General features: G+C 39.9%; 1 protein-coding gene and 1 long non-coding RNA gene across 5 annotated transcripts in view; both read right to left on the bottom strand.

The window, feature by feature from the left end:
- mitf (melanocyte inducing transcription factor) overlaps positions 1-23,287 on the bottom strand; it is a 238,796-nt gene that overhangs the window by 154,123 nt on the left and 61,386 nt on the right. Inside the window, exon 1 of one of the 4 annotated variants that reach the window (XM_062969700.1) lies at positions 4,368-4,446. The exons of the other annotated variants lie outside the window; for them this stretch is intronic. Within the exon in view, the coding sequence (XP_062825770.1) occupies positions 4,368-4,378 (11 nt within the window). The 5' untranslated portion in view covers positions 4,379-4,446. Of the gene's footprint in view, positions 1-4,367; positions 4,447-23,287 lie in introns of those variants that run through there. 4 annotated transcript variants of the gene reach the window in all.
- Positions 5,832-9,474, bottom strand: LOC134295991 (uncharacterized). Its single transcript, XR_010002538.1, has 2 exons — positions 9,190-9,474; positions 5,832-8,943 (listed from the first exon to the last, which is right to left on the bottom strand). It is a non-coding gene; the product is annotated as an uncharacterized LOC134295991 (long non-coding RNA).

The following is a 23,287-nucleotide window of genomic DNA, read 5'->3' as shown; positions in this document are numbered from 1 at the left end:
TAACTCGTTGTTGACCTATGCAGCTCGATAGACGGTTGCATCTGTCAAGTAGAAAATTTAGGTACCACTTTATGCAGGGAGGCTAACTTAACTAATTTACAACACCATAAAAACCTTCCAGCAGCATGAGGAAGAATGAGGAAGCACTCCATCAAGAACTCAGTGTCACAAGTGGAGGATGAAACGGCAGCTCCCCCGTGCCCAGAATTTATTTATTTCTTTATTTATTATAATATTTATATTCTGCCCTTCTCACCCAACAGGAGACTCAGGGCGGCTTACAAAAAACACATATATAAAAATTGTACAATACACTATAAATCAGTTAAAAATGATTAACTTACATCAAGCATTCATAAAACACATTATAAAATACAGATGGGCGTGTTCAAGTTTGAAAGACTGGGTCTGTAGATTGAGTTCCAGCATACATAATAATAATTAGCGCTGGTAATTGTTAATTGGTATTTGAAAGCCTGGCCCCACAGCCAAGTTTTAACCTTCCTACGGAAGGATAGGAGGGAGGGAGCCTGCCTGACTTCACTGGAATTGAGCATACCCTCATGAAGCTGGAAGCTGGAAAATTTTTAATTGCCTCTGTGTCTGTCTATATGTCGTATGTGTAATGGCATTGAATGTTTGCCATGTTATATATGCATTGTGATCTGCCCTGAATTCCCTTCGGGGTGAGAAGGGAGGAATATAAATACTGTAAATAAATAAATAAATAAATGCTGTTAACTGCCTTGGGCCTTTAAGTGGGGAAAGGCGGGATAAATTCGCCTAAATATATAAAGAAAGAAATAAAGCACTTGGATGGCTGCTAGACTTCCATCCAAGTTCTAAAGAGGAATGGCCTTTCTTAACTTCCAAGATCAGCATAACCAACTACAATGTCATTTAATCAGAGAGCTTGACAATTAAAAAATCATCAACAAAGTTCATTGCAGTCAGCATCAAATGGTGCATCAATACACTTTTTCTTCTCTATGTGTTAATAGCTTGCATCCTTAGCACAATAAACCTTGTGTTTATTCTGACTTACTTTGTTCCTGCAATCATCACTTATCCTTTGGCACTTCAATGCAAATGTAAAGATCAGAGCTTCATTTATCAATACATCCTTTAACATCCACAATGAATTACATTTCCACTCAAGTCCACAGGGGAAACACATCAGTGAGTCATCTGAGGACAACGCAGAAGGAATAAAGCTTGCTCTCTCCTAAGTGTGAAATCCTTTCACATGTTTAAATATGACTACCCTGTCCCCTTTCGGCCTTCTTTTCTCCAAGCTAAACATACACAGTTCCCTAAGCAGCTTCTCATCAGGCTTGGCTTCCAGAACTTTGAACATTTTAGTCGTCCTTCTCTCGACATGTTCTGACTTGTCAATATCCTTCCAGCTGTATTCCAGCTGTTTGCTAAACATGCATGCCCCTATCTTTCTTTCCAGCCTTTCTGAAGATTTAATAAATTCTGATACAGGCCCTATTTATGACATTATACTGAATGGGCACTATATACATCCTTTCAGCTTTACGTGCAGCAAGGTTTTAGTCTATCTCTTAACAGCTTCTGAGCCAGAGAGTTCTTGTGCTTCTCTACAAAGCCCAGGATCCCACTAAATGCAGCCATAGTGCTATAGTTGTGTAGTATGAATTGTGTCACATCTCCCAGCCAGAATGGCCACTGTGAATGATCATCCAAAAATGTAACTTTTCCATCCTCTGCATTTAATTGGCTTGAAGGAGAGGCTTCCAAACCTAAACTTGGAGAATCCTACCAGCATTGTATAGTTCATGTGCACTGAACGGAAAAGCCGTTTGGAATATATTCAAGACAGTTATTTGCCAAACAGCCGATGAAAGAATCTTGTCAAATTTCGGCCACTTTGGGGAGGGGGGAGCTATTCCTTCATAAAATTCTGCAATTTGTAAAATGTTCCATGAAAAAACCAGCACACAACAAGTTTCTCTTGTCTGGTTTATGGCTTTTTCCCCATAAACAGGAACTGTTACAAAGAGACATCACAGTATTTTGAAGTGTAAATAATCAAATTCTGAGTAACATTTCACAACACTGTGAAGACAAGCCTATCAAATGGTTTAGGAAAACATCTTCCAAAATTAGTCTCACCCTTTTCGGAAATCAAAAAAAAGGGGGTTAACTAGGAAAAGGAGTTTCATTCATGCTATGAAGAACATGACACTGATACTGAATGTTTTGGATGCACTTGTTACCAAAGATGCCAGAATGACCAAGCCAGACATAACTTGTGGAGAAAACTTTGATATTCATCAATGTCCTAAGGACTACAGTGTTCCCTCGTTTATCACGTGGGTTAGGTTCCAGGACCATCCGCAATAAGTGAAAATCCGCAAGGTAGGGACACTATTTATTTTAATATTTATACATTATTTTATATACTTTTTAAGTCTTTATCAACCAATCATGTGCTGATAAATCACCTCCTTCTCCTGTTGCTGCTTGGGATCCTTTTCTCACCCTTTGGCTTCTCCTTCCTTCCTTCCTTCCTTCCTTACTTAGGCTGTAAATTGTAATTTTTTATGATTTATAATAGTCTTTTACACTTTGTTGAAAAACCACGAAACAGCGAATCCACGAAGTACTGAGGGAACACTGTACATGCTCTACGTTTGCTACAGACACACGCACAGAGCCTCGTGAATGCCTTTTTTCCTAAGACTCGTGACAATCATTACTAAATGTATAAAAAATACTATTTTGTCGAGAGACACCCTAAATGTGTAGTAGACATTTTATATCAACTCCTCAACATCACAAACACTCCTGACGATCTACTAGACCTCATAGACTTGGGATTTTTATCACATGAGGCTCATAAATTTCATTTACGACATGATAAGTGCATTTATCACACAATGTTATGCCTGTCCCATTGTTGCATTGTGCTTCAGTAATGACCGGATTGTCTATTTTCATTGATCTAATATTGCTGTTTATCACTATTCATCATCACTGTTTATTTTCCTTTTTTTTTTTCTCCGTTACAGTCCCAATATTGCAAAGTGGAGTAAGGTCTCACAAGAATGCCAGATATTTGTTGTTGTCATGGCTGCCATGAAGTCTTGAGCCACACCTGACAGGGCAGTCTCGGCATGGATGTTGAAATCCCCCAGCACAATCAGCCGCTGCGATTCCAACGCCAAGCTCGAGACCACCCTGGTCAGCTCAGGTAGAGAGACTGTAGTGCAGCAGGGTGAACAGTACACTAACAGAATCCTTATTCTGTCCCGGCAACCCACCTGCAGATAGACACAGTCAAACCTGGATGATTGTGGGATGGGGCAGAATGTTGTTAAAGTCAGCTCCTCTGCCTTCTTCGCTTATAGCCACATCCCACAACTTAAAAATAGATATAAATAGATATAAATAACTGAGTTCTCGGTTCACACTGTATCTCACACTATTATGAGGCAATAGCAAAGTGGCTAGGTAGAGGTCTTATTTTGTATCACACTTCAATAGTATACAGCCCTCCAATTGAAAAATTAACTAACTAAACAGAAAAGTGTTTTAAAATGTAACTATAGTGGTACCTGATTATTTTAAGGCCTAGAAATTAAAGTTGTAACTAATTATTTTTAAAAGTAACTTTCTGATCCTTTGCTCATGCCAATTCAACTTTCAAAACATAACCCCTTGGTGGGCAGAGTTATCTCAAATATCTGATCTTGCCCCTAGTGTTTGTCTGTTTGCTTATTATTCCTCTTTCTCTGAGCATAGGATTCAAGGAAACCTATTGATAATTACCAGCAACATCTCTGATGGTGTTTCAGCTCTATCACAGGAGAGTGACAAGGGAGAAACATGATATGATCCTACAATTCAATGTTAGAAAAAGCAGCTTACAAGAAATCACCAGTCTGGTGTGTGTTATTTCCTATTTTGTCAGTTTTATCAATCTGAAAAATCACTTTAATTCCACAAACTTTAGTTGTATCAGAATAATTGACACATCCATACTGTCCAACTGTATTAGTCAAGAATAAACCCTTGATTAATATTTTCCATATGTTGTGGGTTTTGTTAAGTAGGATTTCCATTAGTGAGGTTCTTTAAACGAGCTGTCTGTGTCTGGGAGACTGACACATTTCCCCTTAATTAGCATGCAAGCTATATTTGTCTCAACAGTTCAGATATAAGCTGAGTCCAATTGAGTAACCATAAAGAATGTCCATGATGATACAGAGTTGCTAACAAGGGGACTTCCTAATTTTTTTTTTTTAATAAATGCATCCTCTTTGAAAAATAACATTATCTATCCATTCTGAAGAAGCTAGATTCCATAGAAACTCTGAATAAGAATACAGTAGTCTCACTTATCCAACATTCACGTATCCAACGTTCTGGACTATCCAACGCAGTGTGCCTCCCGCTCAGATCCACAGCTGTTTCTCTAGGCAGAAAGGATTGAACTTTTTACAGATTTAATTTCCGACAATGTTGTTACTGTAAGTTCATTTTATGCAATTCTATCTTTATTTGTAGTCAATTTGTTAATAGCCAATGTTTTCGAAATCAATGTTTTCAATACATTGCAATATTTTGGTGCTAAATTTATAAATACAATAAATTACTGCATAACGTTACCATGTATTGAACTGCTTTTTCTGTCAATCTATATCTATATCTATATCTATATATATAAAAGAGTGATGGCATCACGGCAATTCACAAAACAAAAAAAGTACAGGCCCCCCAACCTCAAAATTTGACAACACAACCCATCATCCACGCCTCAAGGTTGATACAACAAAAAGAAAAGAAAAATAAAGTCCTAATTAGAGGGAGAGCAATAATTTTTTTTATCCAATTGCTGCCAGTTTAGAGGGCTAATCTCTGCCCACTTGGTTGCCTAGCAACCAAGGGACAGCCAGGTTTCAGTTAGGGGACAGGCAGATTTAGGCCTCACTTAGGCTTCTTCCACAGATTATCTAATTTGCACTGGATTATATATGGCAGTGTAGACTCAAGGCCCTTCCACACAGCTATATAACCCATTTATAATCTTATATTATCTGCTTTGCACTGGATTATCTTGACTCCACACTACCATATAATCCACTTCAGTGTGCATTTTATACAGCTGTGAAGAAGGAGCCTCATATAATCCAGTTCTGAGCAAATAATATAAGATTAGAAATATACAGTAGAGTCTCACTTATCCAACGCAAACAGGCCAGCAGGACAAGTGAATATGTTGGATAATAAGAAGGGATTCAGGAAAAGCCAATTAAACATCAAATTAGGTAATCGTTATACAAATTTAGCACCAAAACATCATATTATACAACAAATTTGACAGAAAAAGTAGTTCCATGCGCAGTAATGCTATTTAGTAATTACAGTAGGTCTCACTTATCCAACACTCGCTTATCCAACGTTCTGGATTATCCAACGCATTTCTGTAGTCAATGCTTTCAATATATCGTGATATTTTGGTGTTAAATTCATAAATCCAGTAATTTCTACATAGAATTACTGTGTATTGAACTACTTTTTCTTCCAAATTTGTTGTCTAACATGATGTTTTGGTCCTTAATTTGTGAAATCATAACTTAATTTGATGTTTAATAGTCTTATCCTTAATCCCTCCTTATTATCCAACATATTCGCTTATCCAACATTCTGCCGGCCCGTTTATGTTGGATAAGTGAGACTCTACTGTACTGTATTTACAAATTTACCACTAAAATACCACAATGAATTTAAAACACTGACTACAAAAACATTATGAAAAGGCAGACTGCGTTGGATAATCCAGAACACTGTATAAGCAAATGTTGGATAAGTAAGATTCTTCTTTAATATGAAATAATTACTGGGATAGAATAATGCAGAACAATATAATCTCTAAAACCAGGACAGTAAATAAACAGGGGAATTTCACACAGGAAACAATCAGGGCCAGCTAACACCTCCCAACAAAGTATTCCCATCATCAAAGTCTGGCAAATCCTCTGTTTTCTCAGGGTCACAGACAGTAGAAGCACATAAAATATCGCAAACAACACCACTCTGAAAACAAAGGAATTCCAGACAAGAAACAATCAGGGCCAGCTAACACCTCCCAACAAAAAATTCACTCAGGGAGGAAACAGCCAGGCTTTAAAGCTGCAAGGCCATTACATCCTAATCATTTTTCCTAATTGCAGCATTCATACTTGCCTCCAACAAACAAAAAAAACCAATCAGAAATATTGTATATTCACAACCTTTAGGAAATAATATCCCCTGATGGCGCAGCGTGTTAAAGCGCTGAGCTGCTGAACTTCTGGACCGAAAGGCCACAGATTTGAATTGGGGGAGCGGAGAGAGCCCCCACTGTTAGCTCCAGCTTCTGCCAACCCAGAAGTTCGAAAACATGCAAATGTGAGTGCATCAATAGGTACTGCTCCGGTGGGAAGGTAACACCGCTCCATGTAGTCATCCCACATGACCTTGGAGGAGTCTACGGACAACGCCGGCTCTTCGGCTTAGAAATGGAGATGAGCCCCAACCCCAAGAGTAAGACACGACTGGACTTAATGTCTGGGGAAAACCTTTACCCTTGACCTTAACTACCACCAATTCCTCAATACTTTATTTCCCAGACCACCAGACTTCGCCACAGCAACGCGTGGCTGGGCACAGCTAGTCTATATATATAAAATGATAAAGTTGTTTGCGCAGTGACTATAACAACAAAACTAAACATCCCAGAAATACGAAATTTGGCAACAGAATGCAAAAGGCTTGCCTCCAGGTTACAACAACACAACCACACCACAAAACCACAATCCAGACCCACAAAACTCACAACAACGCATCATGCGATAACAACACAACTAAACGCCCCAGAAATACAAAACTTGGCAACACAATGCAAAAGCCTTGCCTCCCAGTTGTAACAACACAACCACACCACAAAACCACACAGGACCCACAAAACTCACAACAACGCATTGTGACTGTAACAACACAACTAAACGCCCCAGAAATACGAAACTTGGCAACACAATGCAAAAGCCTTCCCTCCCGATTGTAACAACACAACCACACCACAAAACCACAATCCGGACCCACAAAACTCACAACAATGCATTGTGACTATAACAACACAACTAAATGCCCCAGAAATATAAAACTTGACAACACAACACAAAAACCTTGCCTCCCGGTTGTAACAACACAACCACACCACAAAACCACAATCCGGACCCACAAAACTCACAACAACGCATCATGACTATAACGCAACTAAACGCTCCAGAAATACAAAATTTGACAACACAACGCAAAAGCCTTGCCTCCCAGTTGTAAGAACACAACCACAACACAAAACCACAATCCGGACCCACAAAACTCACAACAACGCATCATGACTATAACAACACAACTAAACGCCCCAGAAATACAAAACTTGGCAAAACAATGCAAAAGCCTTGCCTCCCGGTTGTAAGAACACAACCACACCACAAAACCACACCGGACCCACAAAACTCACAACAACGCATCATGACTATAACAACACAACTAAATGCCCCAGAAATACGAAACTTGGCAACATAACACAACAACAACAACACAACCACACCACAAAACCACAATCCGGACCCACAAAACTCACAACAACACATTGTGACAATAACAAATATAAAATTTAACAACACAACTCATCCACCTCCCCAATCCCTACATTCACACTTGGCCTCCAAAAAAACAATTACAATAATAACAATGACAACAACAACAACAACAATAAGAATCAACACCATCACAGGCAAGAAACAGCCAGGCACTGAGGCTGAGAGGCCAGTCAGTGCTACACTGGGCCTCCAAAAAACAATACAGTAGCATCTAACTTATCCAACCTTCATGACCACAACAACAACAATAATAATAATAAACACCTACACAGGCAAAACAAAAAAAGACTATTGTACCACAATAAAAATATAAACCACACTCAGCAGAATCAGACATTACAATTAACAACAAACCAAAGACAACAGGGATCTCAAGCAATTATCAATCAACACAAAAATTGAAGAAGGTAACAGACTTCAAATACTACTACTAATGTGAGTATAAAGAAGGTGGAGGTCACAGCATCAATACAACCTCATGTAGACTGACCAACACCACCAGACTCAGACACAGCAACGCGTGGCCGGGCACAGCTAGTCTATAATAAAAGTGAAATCGGAGTATGTATCAGCGTTTTGATTGGCCTGGCGGAATATGGATCAGCTTTCTGATTGGCCGGTCGGAATATGGGCCAGCTCTGATTGGCCGCCACTTTCACAGGCCACTGGGATTGCTGAGGGAAAAACTACTACCAACTGGCTTCGTTCGGCCTACTTATCTCCTCAGAACTATGCTAGCTTTGGGACAGTTAACAGCTTTCGGCCTACACTTTGGTAATAAAAAACACCACTGCCACCACCAGGAAGGCCGGACCTGGACCAAACTTGACACACATCACCCCTATGATCCATGAACCCACTGACAACAGATGGCCCCCTTTGGCCCCTCTGCTGACATGTTTAAGGCCTTCCAGGCTGGCCCCATGCCGCTAGGCCCAAAAGGGGACGCCATCTTGCATCAGCTTTCAACTTCTTTGTAAGGCCCTACTTTCCTCAAAAGACAGCAGAGAACATTGTTATTATCGTTTTAATGATATGCTTATGAACACTTCTAGCCCCCAAAGCCCCAATCCAAGCCGCCTTTGATCATTTTGCTAACACGTTTCAGGCCTTGCAGCCTGGCTCCATTGTGCTAGGCCGCAAAAGAGGCAGCCATCTTCCCTGTTCCAAACAGAGCAGCTTTTGCCTGTGTCTCTTCTGCCACCTATTTGCAGGCCAAAAAGGCTGGCCCCGCCCTCCCAAGCCTCAAAACAGGACGCCATTTTACCTCTTCAGCTTTTCCCTGCCTCATTGGGAAACAGCAGTCCCCTTCTACAAGGTAAGACAGCACTGTTTATAACAGACTGAAGAGAACCTCATTCTTATCTTTTAAAGGATGCCTTTTCATGCTTAGGAACATTTCTAACCCACGAACCCCCAATCCAACCCCCCCTTGATCCTTCTGCCACATATTTGCAGGCCAAGGAGGCTGGCCCCGCCCCCCCCCAAGCCTCAAAACAGGACGCCATTTTACCTAATTTGATGTTTAATAGGCTTTTCCTTCATCCCTCCTTATTATCCAACATATTCGCTTATCCAACATTCTGCCAGCCTGTTTATGTTGGATAAGTGAGACTCTACTGTAGCACCACATCAAGTAGGAAATAAGCTACCACTTATAAAGTGGGGAGGCAAATTTAACTAATTTACGACGTTGGAATGAGGAAGTGCTGTCACAGTGGATGATGAAGCAGCTGTTCCCCCCTGTGGCCAGAATCGAACATCCCCTCAGACAACATTATTTATTTATTTATTTATTTATTTATTTATTTACAGTGCAACTATCTTTCGGGTTGCTAGGTCAGCAACGAGTAGGGGCTATTTTTTTTTAATTGACAGGTGCTCACCCCACCACGGGATGGCCTCGAACTCATGACCTCATGGTCAGAGTGATTTACTGCAGCAAGCTGCTCACGAACCTGCGCCACAGGATGTTGTGGATGTTGTCCATCTACAACCTTATGCATTTTATTAATGGGATAATTCATTAAAAAAAATTAAAATCCCTTTTCAAATAACCCGGGCATCGCCAGGTACCCAACCAGGTATATAGTAATAGAAGTCAGTGTTTGTGGGTATGTATGTTTGTATGTATGTATGTATGTATGTATGCGGCGGTGTATACTTCCGCCCTGGGATCTGACTCCCACAGACCACTGCAACCCCCCATAAAAGATGCATCTGGAGCAGTTTGGACAAGGATGGACCGCGTATGAAGGAATTTGCAGTACCATCACCTGCTTTACAGACCACACAACCCCCACCAATGACAGACTAGGACCAAGCCTGGAACACAAACTCCCTATGACTTTCAACCCTGGAGAATTTGGTGAACAATGGAACATGGATGATAGGATCTGAAGTACCTTCACCCACATCCAGAGACTATTCCTAACCCCCTCAGTCATGTATCTGTACCAAAGATGGCACACACCCCCATGACTCTTCTTATATACTGCTGAGGTTTTTTGGAGGATTGACCACAAACGATGGGATTTCCAGTACCTTCACCCCATCCAGAAACTACTGCAAACCCCATCGGCCATAGATCTGCATCAATGGGCCCATTCATAATATCCAAAACAACTCAATGCCCACTACTAATAACCCGGGCACCGCCGGGACCCCAAGCTAGTATATAATAAAAGTGAAATCGGAGTATGTATCAGCGTTTTGATTGGCCTGGCGGAATATGTGCTCGTGTTTTGATTGGCCGCCAGTATCCCAGGCCACTGAGACCAACAGGAATGACGGATCTGCACCAAACTTGGCACACTTCATCCCCACGATGCACTTTATGACCTGCTGCCATTTGGGGGAGGATGGACCACAGATGATGGGATTTGCAGTACTTTCAAACACTTTAACTCCCACAGACTACTGCAATGCCCACCAATGATAGAAATGGACCAAACTTGGCACACAGAACTCCTGTCGACCCCTTTACATCCTGATGTATTTTGGGGCAGGATGGACCAAGCATGATGGAATTTGCAGTACCTTCCCTCACTTCTTGAGACCACAGCAACTGCCACAAATCACACAACTGAACCAAACCAGGCACACATATCCCAAATGACACACTTCACATGCTGCAGCAGTTTGACGGAGGGTGGACCAAGGATTATGGGATTTGCAGTACATTCATCCAATTCACCTCCCACAAACCACTGTGATGCCCATGAATGACAAAACTGTATCAAACTTGACACGCAGGTGCAGGGTAGCCCACTTTACATCCTGGTGCAGTTTGGGGGGAGGGACCATGGATGAGGGGACTTACAATATCTTCAGTCACTTCCTGGGACTACTGTGACCCCCACCAATGACTGATCAAGACCAAACTTGGCACATAGAGCCACCATGGCCCACTCTACATCTTGGTGAGATTTGAAAGAGCTTGGACCTTGGATGATGGGACTTGCAGTATATTCATTCACTTCCTGAGACCACTGTCACCCCCATCAATGTCTCATCAAGACCAAACTTCAAACAGAGAACACCCATGACTCACTCTACACCCAGGTGCAGTTTGGAGGATGATGGACCATGGACGATGGGACTTCCAATACCTTCACTCACTTCCTGAGAGCACCGCGACCCACACAAATGACTGATCAAGACCAAACATGGTACATGGAGCCCTCATGACCTATTCTACATACTGGCTCTGTTTGGAGGGGGATGGACACTGGACGATGGGACTTGCATATGGGAGTTGGAGCTCACCTGCACCCACTGAACCCAGCTGACATTGGATATAGGCTACACTTGGAACACAGGCAAACAATGCCTTTCTCAAATGACCCGGGCATCGCCGGGTCTCCAAGCTAGTTTGTTATAAAACATAATGTTTTGGTGCTCAATTTGTAAAATAATAATGTAATTTGATGTTTAATACGTTTTTCCTTAATCCCTCCTTATTATCCAACATTTTCGCTTATCCAACGTTCTGCTGGCCCGTTTATGTTGGATAAGTGAGACTCTACTGTATATGAATGAATACCTTTACAAAAAGGAATTATGTGTTCCTGATGAAACATTTTTACATACAAAGCATGTGCCTGGCACATCCTGGGGAAACCATCTTGCGCAGTGCATGATTTCTGCAACACAGTTATTGTAAGTATGATTCCTCACATCTTTATTAAGCAATACTATTTCAGATGTAGATAAGGGCAACTCCTGAACCAAACTGGAGGCATCATTTTAATGGATCCTGTGATTAACCACCAAGGGCTTCTCTTATTCAGCCAGACAGTAACCCTATAATGCAGGTCACATGCCAACTTTAGATATAAAAATAGTAGACATGAACAAGGGCTCAAAAGTTTTATTTCTGTGAACAGCAATTCCTAGAAACCCTTGAACAACATAGCCACTGTACTATATAAGATAGCTGCAGTCTAGGCAACTGTTGCTTGATTGATTTGGGTGTCTTTTTGTTCTGTGTAATTACAGCACTATGATTCCACTTTTGTTGCCATGGATCCATGCCACGGAATGCTGCGATCTGCATTGTCTAGTACTTCACCAAATACAAATCCTAGAATTCCAACTATGGCAGTAGAAATTGACTATATAAATGTGTAGTATGAAAAGTATATCGGGTTAGCCCAACACATGTTAATGCTTAAGGCAAGAGATAAGATACACATACACAGAGAGACATGTATGTTTCCAGCACAGAAAGCAGTATGTGTAACTTAAGCAACACACATAATACCTGTTGGATTGCATGAACTAGATGTGTAGCCATTAGAAGCACCTCTACCAGTACCAATACCAATACCAACAACAACAACAACAACAACAACAATGCTGTACAGTCAAGCCTCCATATCCACTGATTCTGCATCCATAGATTCAACCATGTGTGTTGCTTAAATTACACAATGGCAAACCTTAATTTTGCCATTTTATACAAGGTACACCAATTTTATTATGCCAATGTATATAATGGGACTTGAGTATCCATGGATTTTGGTGTCCATGGGCTCCAGGAACCAAATCCCAAGGCCAACTGTAAGTAATGTATTGAGAGAAGCTGTCATGCAAGAGAGGCCAGAATCAAGCAATCACCTTGAATGTTGGGACATCAGTGTTGGAGAATGGCATCAGTCATAGTGGGAAATGAAAAAAGAGAAAGATCAAAGCGAAAGCCACCTGCACGCATCTGCCAGCTGAAGCAACCTCCATATTTCGGTTAAAAGCAGGTCCAGCCATGCAGGATTGGGATGTAGGTCATCCAACCGAAAGCCCTACAGTAAAGGTGGGAATTAGGCAGACAGCTACAAGCTACTTACAGTAAAACCCCGCTCGTTCGAGCCCCGCTCGTCCGAGCCTCCATGCAATCCGAGCGGGTGAACAGGGAGGGCTGCAAAGGCCCTCCCCGTTCACCTGCTCGCTGGCTGGCTAGGTGTGCATGTTGCTAGGTAGATAGCAAGCTACCTAGCAACACGCAGGGGCACCTCCCAAGGGGCGAGCGCCCCATGCGTGCTGCTAGGTAGCTTGCTATCTACCTAGCAACACGCATGGCCGGCTCCTTCGCCACACCAGGCGCCGGTGCTGCCGGCCGCCGGCGTGATGAAGGAGCCGAGGCACGGGCAGGCCGGTGGGTGAACGGGGAGGGCTTTTGCGGCCCTCCCCCTTCACCCGCTCAATGGCTGGCCCAAACGCCCGCCGAACTGAGAGGTTTCCTCTCCGTTTGGCGGGTGCTTGGACCCAGGGAAGCGGGAAGGGAGAGAAAGCCTCTTCGTTCGGCGGGCGCTTGGAAGGAAGCGCCCGCGGAACAAAGAGGCTTCCTCCCTTTGGTAGCCACTTGGAGCCAGGGAAGCGGGTGTCACTTCCCTTGCTCCAAGCGACCGCCAAAGGGAGAGCAAGCCTCTTCGTTCCACGGGCGCTTGGAAGGAAGCGCCCACGGAACGAAGAGGCTTTCTCCCTTTGGTGGCCACTTGGAGCCAGGGAAGGGGGTGTCGCTTCCCTGGCTCCAAGCGACCGCCAAAGGGAGAGCAAGCCTCTTCGTTCCACGGGCGCTTGGAAGGAAGCGCCCACGGAACGAAGAGGCTTTCTCCCTTTGGTGGCCACTTGGAGCCAGGGAAGGGGGTGTCGCTTCCCTGGCTCCAAGCGACCGCCAAAAGGAGAGCAAGGAACCTGGTAATCCGAGTGATCCAGGTTGACCGAGCTGAGGTCCGCCCGTTTAACTGGGACTACCGAGGTTCTACTGTATCTAACATGATGAAGGTTTCTGTGAATTGGGATTAAGCAACAACTGCAGGGCTGTACGATTCTCTCCTGTGCCCCATAACATTTCTATTGAACCATGCTGACTACCTAGCTCAGTTGTTCTCAACCTGTGGGTCCCCAGGTGTGTTGGCCTACAACTCCCAGAAATCCCAGCCAATTTACCAGCTATTACAAGCTAGCTTCTCATTTGTAATAGTGATTATTACATTATCTTATTTAGCCCCTTCTTTTAATGCACTTTTTATTAAGTGGATTGTTTACAAAATCATATATATATTTTTCAAAATAAAATGCAATTATAGCAAACCCTCCATACTTGTGAGTTTGACTTTTGCAGATTTGATTATAATACTCATGTCTCTCCAGGAATTTCTGTATTTTTATTTTGTAATATTTTTATTGATTTTTAGAAAGAAAGAAAACAAAAAAAGTCCATACAACACCGTAAGATACAAAGAAGAAAAGACACACACAAATCAAACAAACATAATATAATCCAACTAAACAATAAATACAGAGACACTATTTCCTTCCCTCCCTTTGAGGTAGAGGTTCTGCTTTAGTCTTCTTGCGTTCCTCCATTTGGTAAAACAAGAAACTTAAATATTCAATGCTTATTTTTGTTTACAGAAACAACTTATTCCTTAAAATATTTCTATGTTCTCTCCCACTCTTTCTACACTTTGCTTAGAAAGCTTATCTTCATTATCCTAGTTAATTTGTCCATTTCCATGGCTTCTCTTAATTACAGTTGCCAATCATAGATGGAAGATTACTTTCCACTTTTTTACCAATAGTATCCTTGCTGTTGTAATCATACACATAATTATTCTCTTATCGATATTGTTTTTAAAGAGGTTTTTAGTTAGTCTTAGTTTACTTTAAAGTCTGCCACATTTTCATAGTTATTAACTATTTCCACCAAAATTGGTATACTCTTTATAGAATCTTCTGTTATGAGCACCATGTCATCTGTATATGCATTGATTGACTTTGAATTCTTGGTCTTTTATTTTCACTTCTTTGATATGTCTGTCCTCTCCAATCTTAATATTTAGTACTTCTAACATCCATATAAATAAGAGGGGAGACAGTGAGCACCCTTGTCTTGTTCCTATTTTTATTTCTATGCAATTTGACATTTGACTAATTATCCTTAGTTTTGCTTTTTGTTTAGGATAAATTGAGCCCACTGCATTTCTAAATTGTTGGCCCACCCCATATTGAATTAGTACTTTATCCATAAAATCCCAATGAATATTGTCAAGCACTTTCTCAGCATCAAGAAATAACAGTGTGAACTTCTGTTGGGGTCTTGTTCAGCTACCTCTATTTATATTTAGTATTGTTCTTACATTCTGATTTAACTGTCTACCTGGGAGGAAGTCTACTTGATCTTCATCTATAATTTTAATTGTTTTTAATCTGTTTGCAAGAAGTACTGCAAATAATTTATAATTGCAATGTAATAGCGAGATTGGTCTATAATTCTTCACCTCCTCCAAATCTATATCCTGTTTTGGGATAAGAACTACATATATTTGCCTTCACCTAAGAGTCTGGAATCTCACTTTTTTGCAACACTTTATTCATTACTGATAACAGAGTTGGAACCAATTCTTCTTTATCTGCCTTATAGTACTTGGCTGAAAACCCATCTGGGCCAGGAGCTTTATTTAATTTAGCTTTATCAATCGCCCAGTCTAATTTTTCCATCGTAATTGCACTGTCTAATTTTAAGTTCATTTCTTCTGTTAACTTTATAAACTTCATTTCATCCAGATATTGATCTAGGGTCACAGTCTAGTCGTTTTGGTATACTCTTTATATCTGTACACATATTACTTGCACAGATATGGTATTTCATCCAGAATTGATTATATCTTTGTAACAAGGAAAAAAGAATTAGAGAATTATAATTCAAAAAGAGAGAAAATGCAACAAGATTGTCTAATTTACAACAGCAATATGAATTATTAATTGCGAATGAGGTAGAAAAAATATTATGTACAACAGACACAACATTTTTGAAAATGCAGCTAAACCAGGGAAATTGTTAGCGTGGCAACTGAAGAAGAATATGAAACAACAACTAATTGTTAAATTAAGAAATAAGGGAGAACCATGCCACATTTATCTTAAATTTTGGAGGATCTTTCCACCCTTCAAGATGATTTTTAGAAAGTTGTAGTAAGAAAGACAGGAATGAGAAAGGAACCCCACTTCAAAACATTAAGCGGAATTCAGCTGAGATGCAATGGGAGTCAGTGGATTACTTTCATATTAAAGTTTCCATTACAAGAATAAATTGGTCTGTTTTGTCATGGACCAGTGTAAAGATTTTTCCAAACAGCTTTGCAAGGCTTAGAGACACCAATAGAACCCAAAGCAGTTGTCTAGAAGCAGCTAGAGCACTCCCTCTGGTGATGAGCAGGAACAAAGTAGGGAGACCTTTCATCTAACCTTAGAAATATTTGGGAGAAAGAATATAAAAAGACAAATTTGCCAAAGATAAAAGAAATAAACAGCAATATTGTTTGTCCTTCTTCTCTTCACCTGCCCTCCTTGCCTTTGCTTCTATTTCTCTGTATTCCCAATTTGTATTCAATAATCATAAACTGGTTTTTTTTTCTTTTTAAAGAAGGATAACGTGTTTTCAAAATTGCAAAAAAGTTTGGGGTTCAGTCATATCCTACAATAATCCACGGATGAAAATTGGGGGACATATGATCAAGCAACATCAAAGGGGCCAGTGGTTCCCAAACTTTTAATTAAGAGCCTAGTAATTAGTATATTAATATGTGGTTTCCTTATCATCACTCTGATGGATTTTTTCATAATTGAACAACTGAAAAAAAGAAATTGTTTTATGGTTTAATACTGATTCTTCTTTTCTTACATTCTACATATTTGTATTTTGGAAAAAAGCTCAGAAGATCATTAAATAAAGATTTTTTTAAAAAAATTAACATACTACAATGGAGACTTGATTCTGCACATGAAGCACCACTTGAGCACATTCTACAATCATTATTAGCCACCCAAATTGCTTCTGGCATTCATTTTCTCTGGACTCTTGAATCAAAATATTGTTGCTTCCCCTTTAATTTTTCTACCCACCCACACCAAAGAGAAAGTGCCAAAAAGAGTGGCTAGTTCAGCAAAGTCCTTCCTGCTTCATATTTTGTTCTAGATGGCTGAAGACTGGAAAACTCCTTTCCTTTGCTTGTCTGTCTGCATGTCTTTGTTTCTTCCCATAATTTAAATACCCTCAGATGAAACCTATGCAACTGAACTTCCTACCAAAATCATTAAGGTTTTATGGCATGTGACAACAAACAGATGGGAGGAGGATTCAAGAGGAACCTATGACTCACACAAGGCTTGTGGGGAAAGGGGGCTGATCTTCTCAAACAGAGAAACTTGTATCAGATCTCTAATAAATCACTCACATCAGAAATAATTTTCGGGTGGCCAGGAGGTTGATATTGTGACGTGTAAAGACTTCCTGACGTAATGCAAAGTATTTTAAAGCGACTTGTTGGGCAATTAATACTCATTAGCTTCACAAAATGCATGCTTCTGAGATGAAAACTGCTACAACTGGTTTGTTGACATGGATCAACCCAGCTGTCTGCATTTTTGGATTGAAGAAGCTATGACAACAAGAAGCATCATGTTAAGAGTACACTTCAGAATTTGTCACTTATTCCATTGCTCTCAGATGTGAGATACACAAGGCCAGGAGTATCAGCATATTTCTAGAGTAACCTAGCACTCTCTCAATTTTCTTTAAAAATATTTCACCAAAGAAAGTTATCCTGTCTGTGAATAAATGTCACGTTATGAATATGTATAGTATTCACCTTTCCATCTCAGATAAAGATATTTGTTGGATCCATTGCTATTTTATCTTTCTAGTCAATTCACTAGGCAATAGATGCATTCTCTCCAAAACTATAAATATTTACTGAAGTCTTACAAATGTCTGCTGACTGAGTTATCATCTTCATTTTTCATATGACATTTATTATTAAATTATTATTAACTTTATTTATATCCCACCTTTCTCCCCGTGAGGGCTTAAGGCAGAGAACAATCCCGCACTTAGTCAAGTTTAAAATGTACAATACAAAAGTTTAAAAAGCAGCTATGAATAGACAAAAGTGGCTTCCAGTCCCCAAACTGATAAACTACCTATTACTAAAGATCAAATGTGATGTCTAAGAGGAAATACTTAGATTTCAATCATGAACAGGAGAAAGCTCTGGTCAATAACTAAACTCTGTGCATCCTACTACTTCTTAATAAGTATATATGTATGAAATGTGGGAAGGATATATAAGGCTAAACTGCAAGTTGCTTTCAAAATGAACAAACATGCAGCATTAAATACTAAAGAACAAGGCAGATAGAAAAAAATATGTCTATGGACATTATTCCAAATGATACTATTAAGTTTGAGATCCAAAAGATCTGCGGCACCTGAAAGACTTACATAAAGTACATCTAATGAAACTGACGATAATCCATAAAGGTGATTTTATCTAACTTTTTGGTTAGTCTTTAAGGAACAAGAACCTTGGTGTTATCCCTGCTGCAAGAAAAGCAAGAAGGAGATTGTTGTTCCTAATCTCTCCAGTAAGCGGAGCTATTTAACAGAGAAGAAGATTGAAATCATGAAGTTAATATAAAAAGAATGTGTTAAGATCATTACAGAGATATGCAATGCCAATATATACAGCAATAGCCTTATTTTGAATGTTTATACCATGTTTTTCTTTCATTCAACAAAAGTTGGTTGACAGAATCGTGAAAGTATTTGTGGGGAGAAACGCTGCATTTGCTTCTGCCATCAAGCTAAGACTGATGTTAGCTCTCCAACCATGCAAAACTAAAAAAAAAAAGTTATAGATAATATGGTCTCTTTACAGGTATGTTCCAAGTTCTCCTCTAACCCATGTATTCTACAGTACATTGTTTTTTAGCACTGTTTGCCACTTTGTGCCTCTATTATGAGAGAGAGAAAAACATTTATTTGTTTATTTACTGTATTTATACCTCACCCTTCTCACCCCAAAGGGGACTCAAGAGTGGCTTACAAACTATGGCAACAATTCAGTGCTGCATTATAACACAACAATAAACATGTCATAAGGAGCCTCTGGTGGCCTAGGGGATAAAAGCCTCGTGACTTGAAGGTTGGGTTGCTGACCTGAAAGCTGCCAGGTTCGAATCCCATCCGGGGAGAATGCGGATGAGCTCCCTCTATCAGCTCCAGCTCCATGCGGGGACATGAGAGAAGCCTCCCACAAGGATGGTAAAACATCAAAACATCCGGGCGTCCCCAGGGCAACGTCCTTGCAGACGGCCAATTCTCTCACTCCAGAAGCAACTCCAGTTGCTCCTGACACGGAAAAAAAAAAAAAACATGTCATATCAAATTATAAACAGTTAAAACATATAAATATAATAAAACAGGTTAAAAACATACACAGTGATGAGTTTTGATTTCCATACTTCCTGGTTTCCCATAGTCACTGTTCAACTGCTAGCTAAAGGTTGAATTCTGTATTACTCTACTCCCCGAAAAGTGGCAGATAAATAACAGCAAGTCTGTCCCCAGTTCTGACAACAGGTATATACCGGTAAATTACTTGGATATTGGGTATGTAACTTAGTGCCATTTAGATATACAGACAGGATTTGTATTGTTGTTGAGGAGCCAGTGAATAGAAAATATTTTAAACGCCATTAGAAAAATGACAGGAAGGAGCACAAAAGACAATGTAAGAATTATATTGCATTGGCATTGCTTTCTCTGGATAAGGAGAAAGCATTCGATAACTTAAATTGGAATTTTTAAAAAACACTATTTCAAGAAATGGACATGGGATTCCAATTCCAAAACACGGTTGGGGCAATTTATCAATAACAAAAAGCAAAGATAATAATTAACGGCCAAACTTCAGAAGAATTCCCAATCAGTAAAGGCACAAGACAAGGGTGTCCCCTATCCCCCCGAATATTCATGTTTGCCTTAGAAATTTTATTAAGACGTGTGAGAGGAGACCAAGAATTAAAAGGAATTAAAATTGATAAACAAGTATAAAATTAAAGCCTATGTGGATGACATCATTTGCATCATCGAAAATCCAAAAGAGAACATACAAAAACGGCTTGAAAAAATAGAAGAATTTGGCGAGTTGGCAGGTTTTAAGGTAAATAATAAGAAAACAGTGATCATAACGAAAAACATGACTAAAAAGAATCAAGAGATTCTGTAACAGAAGACAGGATTTCAAATAGTTAAGAAATTTAAATATTTGGGAATCTGGATCACAGTGAAATACAACCAACTTTTGGCAAATAATTATACACAGAAATGGAAAGAAATTTAAAAAGAATTAGAGTCCTGGAAAAAATTGAAACTATCACTCCTAGGTCGAATAGCAGCAATTAAAATGAATATCCTCCCCAAGTAATTATATCTTTTCCAGAATTTACCAATAATCCAGAACGTAAAAATATTCAAGGAATGGAATAAAGAATTAATGAAATTTGTTTGTAAAGGAAAGAATCACAGAATCAAATATAAAATAATGATTGACTCACAGAAAAGAGGAGGTTTTGCCCTCCCAGACCTCAAAACATATTTTGAAGCTTGTGCCCTAACGTGGGTTAGAGACTGGATAAAACTGACTAATCCAAAAATCCTGGTTCTGGAAGAATGTGATCTATGAAAGGGGTGGCATTCGTATATCTGGTATGAGCTGACAGTAAAGGAGAAAAATTTTGTACGCTCTTCATTAATCCAGGTATGGGAAAGATAAAAAAGATATTTTTATGAGAGAACTCCAAGATGGTTATCTACACTAGAGGCTAACCAAAGGCGTCTATTAGGCTGGACAAGATGGCCTACGTATAAAGAATTACTGATAAAAGAGCATAAAGAGAAAAAGTTAAGAAGCCATGAGTTGATTTAAAAAGATTATAAAGAAGTAACCTGGTTACAATATTTTCAGATAAAAGAACACTAACTCAGACCAAAAATTAGGTTTCAGAAAAAAAGTGGATTTTTGGGATATAGTACTACAGTCGGAAAAAAAACTAATAACTAAGTTTTACAATAAACTATTGGAATGGGCAACAGAAGGGGAAGAAGTTAAAAATTTGATGGTAAACAGGGCAAAAAGATATAGGTAGACTGATTCTCCTATCAGAATGGGAAGAGATCTGGACAAGAAGAATGAAATTTACATATGCCAAAGGTTTAAAAGAAAACTGTTTAACAATGATTCACAGATGGCATTTAACCCCAAAAAGTTCAACTTCCACAGTTCCTTACCATTGCCCCTGCTGGCTGGAACTGATGAGAGCAATAGGTGAAAGCATCTGGAAGGACAGCAGGGATGGCTTGCTTTTTTGGCCCAGGGAGTACTGCTTGGACCACTGATGGGTAATTAATTCTTCTCTTTTTGTGCCTGTCTCACCTACAAGCCAAGAGTAAATCTATGGATTACTGATCCTACATAACAGGCAGTTACAGAACAATGGGAGCATCAGATTTCCAGAATCAGCCAATCTGGCCCACCTTTAGCAAACAGTGAACAAACACCACAAAAGCCTATTCTAAAAATCTATCCTGTTTAAACTCCTGGTTCAGAAAGCATGAAAGCAAAGATGAAAAATAAAGGCAGGAAATGACAGGACAGAGAAAAAGAACAAATGAACAATTTCTGGAAGTATTACACTGTCACAAACTGTCATCATCCCAGATTTTCAAGCAGGAATCCACCAAATCCAATACAAAGTGATAACTAAAATGCAAACAGCCTTGTTTTCTCAATGCAATGTGAGCGCACACAAAGAAGAACAAGAAAAGCATGCTAGTATGCTAAAATCAATTACAAGAAGCTCATTTTTGGTACAATAAGATTTTGTCTTATTTTTTAAAACAAGTATTTAAAATGTTTCACCTCTCTCCTTATTTACACAGGCTAAGGAGGCAAAAGTAGAAGGCATAGGTATATTAAATTATGGACACTGTTGAGAAAGAGAATGCATTTTTCTTTGTCTCTTATAATAGAAATCATTAAACCCCACAGAGTCATCCAAAGAAGCTAAACATGGATCTTTAGGGGAAACACAAGGAATTAAATCTTCCTTCAATGCATGGTCAAGTTATGGATTTTTCTACAACATATCAACACGGATTTATCAAAAACAAGTCATGCCAGACTAATCTGATCTCAATCTCTCTCTCAATATCTCTCTCTCTCTCTCTCTCTCTCTCTCTCTCTCTCTCTCTCATTCTCTCTCTCTCTCTGACAGAGTTACAAGCTGGGTAGATGAAGGAAACGCTATAGATGTGTATCTGAATTTCAGTAAGGCCTTCGACAAGATCCCCCATGACCTTCTGGCAAACAAAATAGTCAAATGTGGGCTAGGCAAAACTATGGTTAGGTGGATCTGTGATTGGTTAAGTGAACGAACCCAACGGGTGTTCACCAATTCTTCCTCTTCATCCTGAAAAGAAGTGATGAGTGGAGTGTCACAGGGTTCCGTCCTGGGCCCAGTCCTGTTCAACATCTTTACTAATGACTTAGATGGAGGGTTAGAAGGTACGATCATCAAGTTTGCAAACAACACCAAATTGGGAGGAATAGCCAATACTCAAAACAATCTTAACAGATTAGAAAGATGGGCCGAAACTAACAAAATGAAGTTTAACAGGGACAAATGCAAAATACTCTACTTAGGCAGAAAAAATGAAATGCAAAGATGCAGAATGGGGGACTCCTGGCTCAACAGCAGTACGTGTGAAAAAGATCTTGGAGTCCTCATGGACAACAAGTTGAACATAACCCATTAAAACTTGTCTTATTTTTCTACTATGTTGAAGAGAAGGACATGCAAGGTTAGCTCTTCCTGAAAAGCTGGTTGTCTTTATTGTCCTGGGGCTACATCAGCTAGTAAACCATGGCCAACCTAGAGCAGAAATGCTTCATACTGGCCCCAGAAGCAGCCACACACAACCTATCAAACTCACTGTACCACTGTGTTGGCATCCAGACAGGCAAACTGAACCGAGATCACATCAGCCTCATTGGACCGTCACCTTACATATCACCAATACCAAGCTTAGTTGGTCAAAGAACTTCATGCAGACTCCTACCCACTGCAAACACTCTCTCCTGTGATATTAGTGGAGGTCTCCATGTGACAAGAAACAGAAGTGTGGGTGTCTCTGTTGATGTAGAAGTGGCTCTGACAGCCGGGAACCTGGACAGAGCTCTGTGTCTACCTGGGTACACAGAGTACCT

This window comes from Anolis carolinensis, chromosome 2 (genome assembly GCF_035594765.1).
Source record: "Anolis carolinensis isolate JA03-04 chromosome 2, rAnoCar3.1.pri, whole genome shotgun sequence".
Classification (NCBI taxonomy): Eukaryota; Metazoa; Chordata; class Lepidosauria; order Squamata; family Dactyloidae; genus Anolis; species Anolis carolinensis.
The sequence above is the reverse complement of the archived record's forward strand: the minus strand, read 5'-3'. Positions and strand labels throughout refer to the sequence as shown.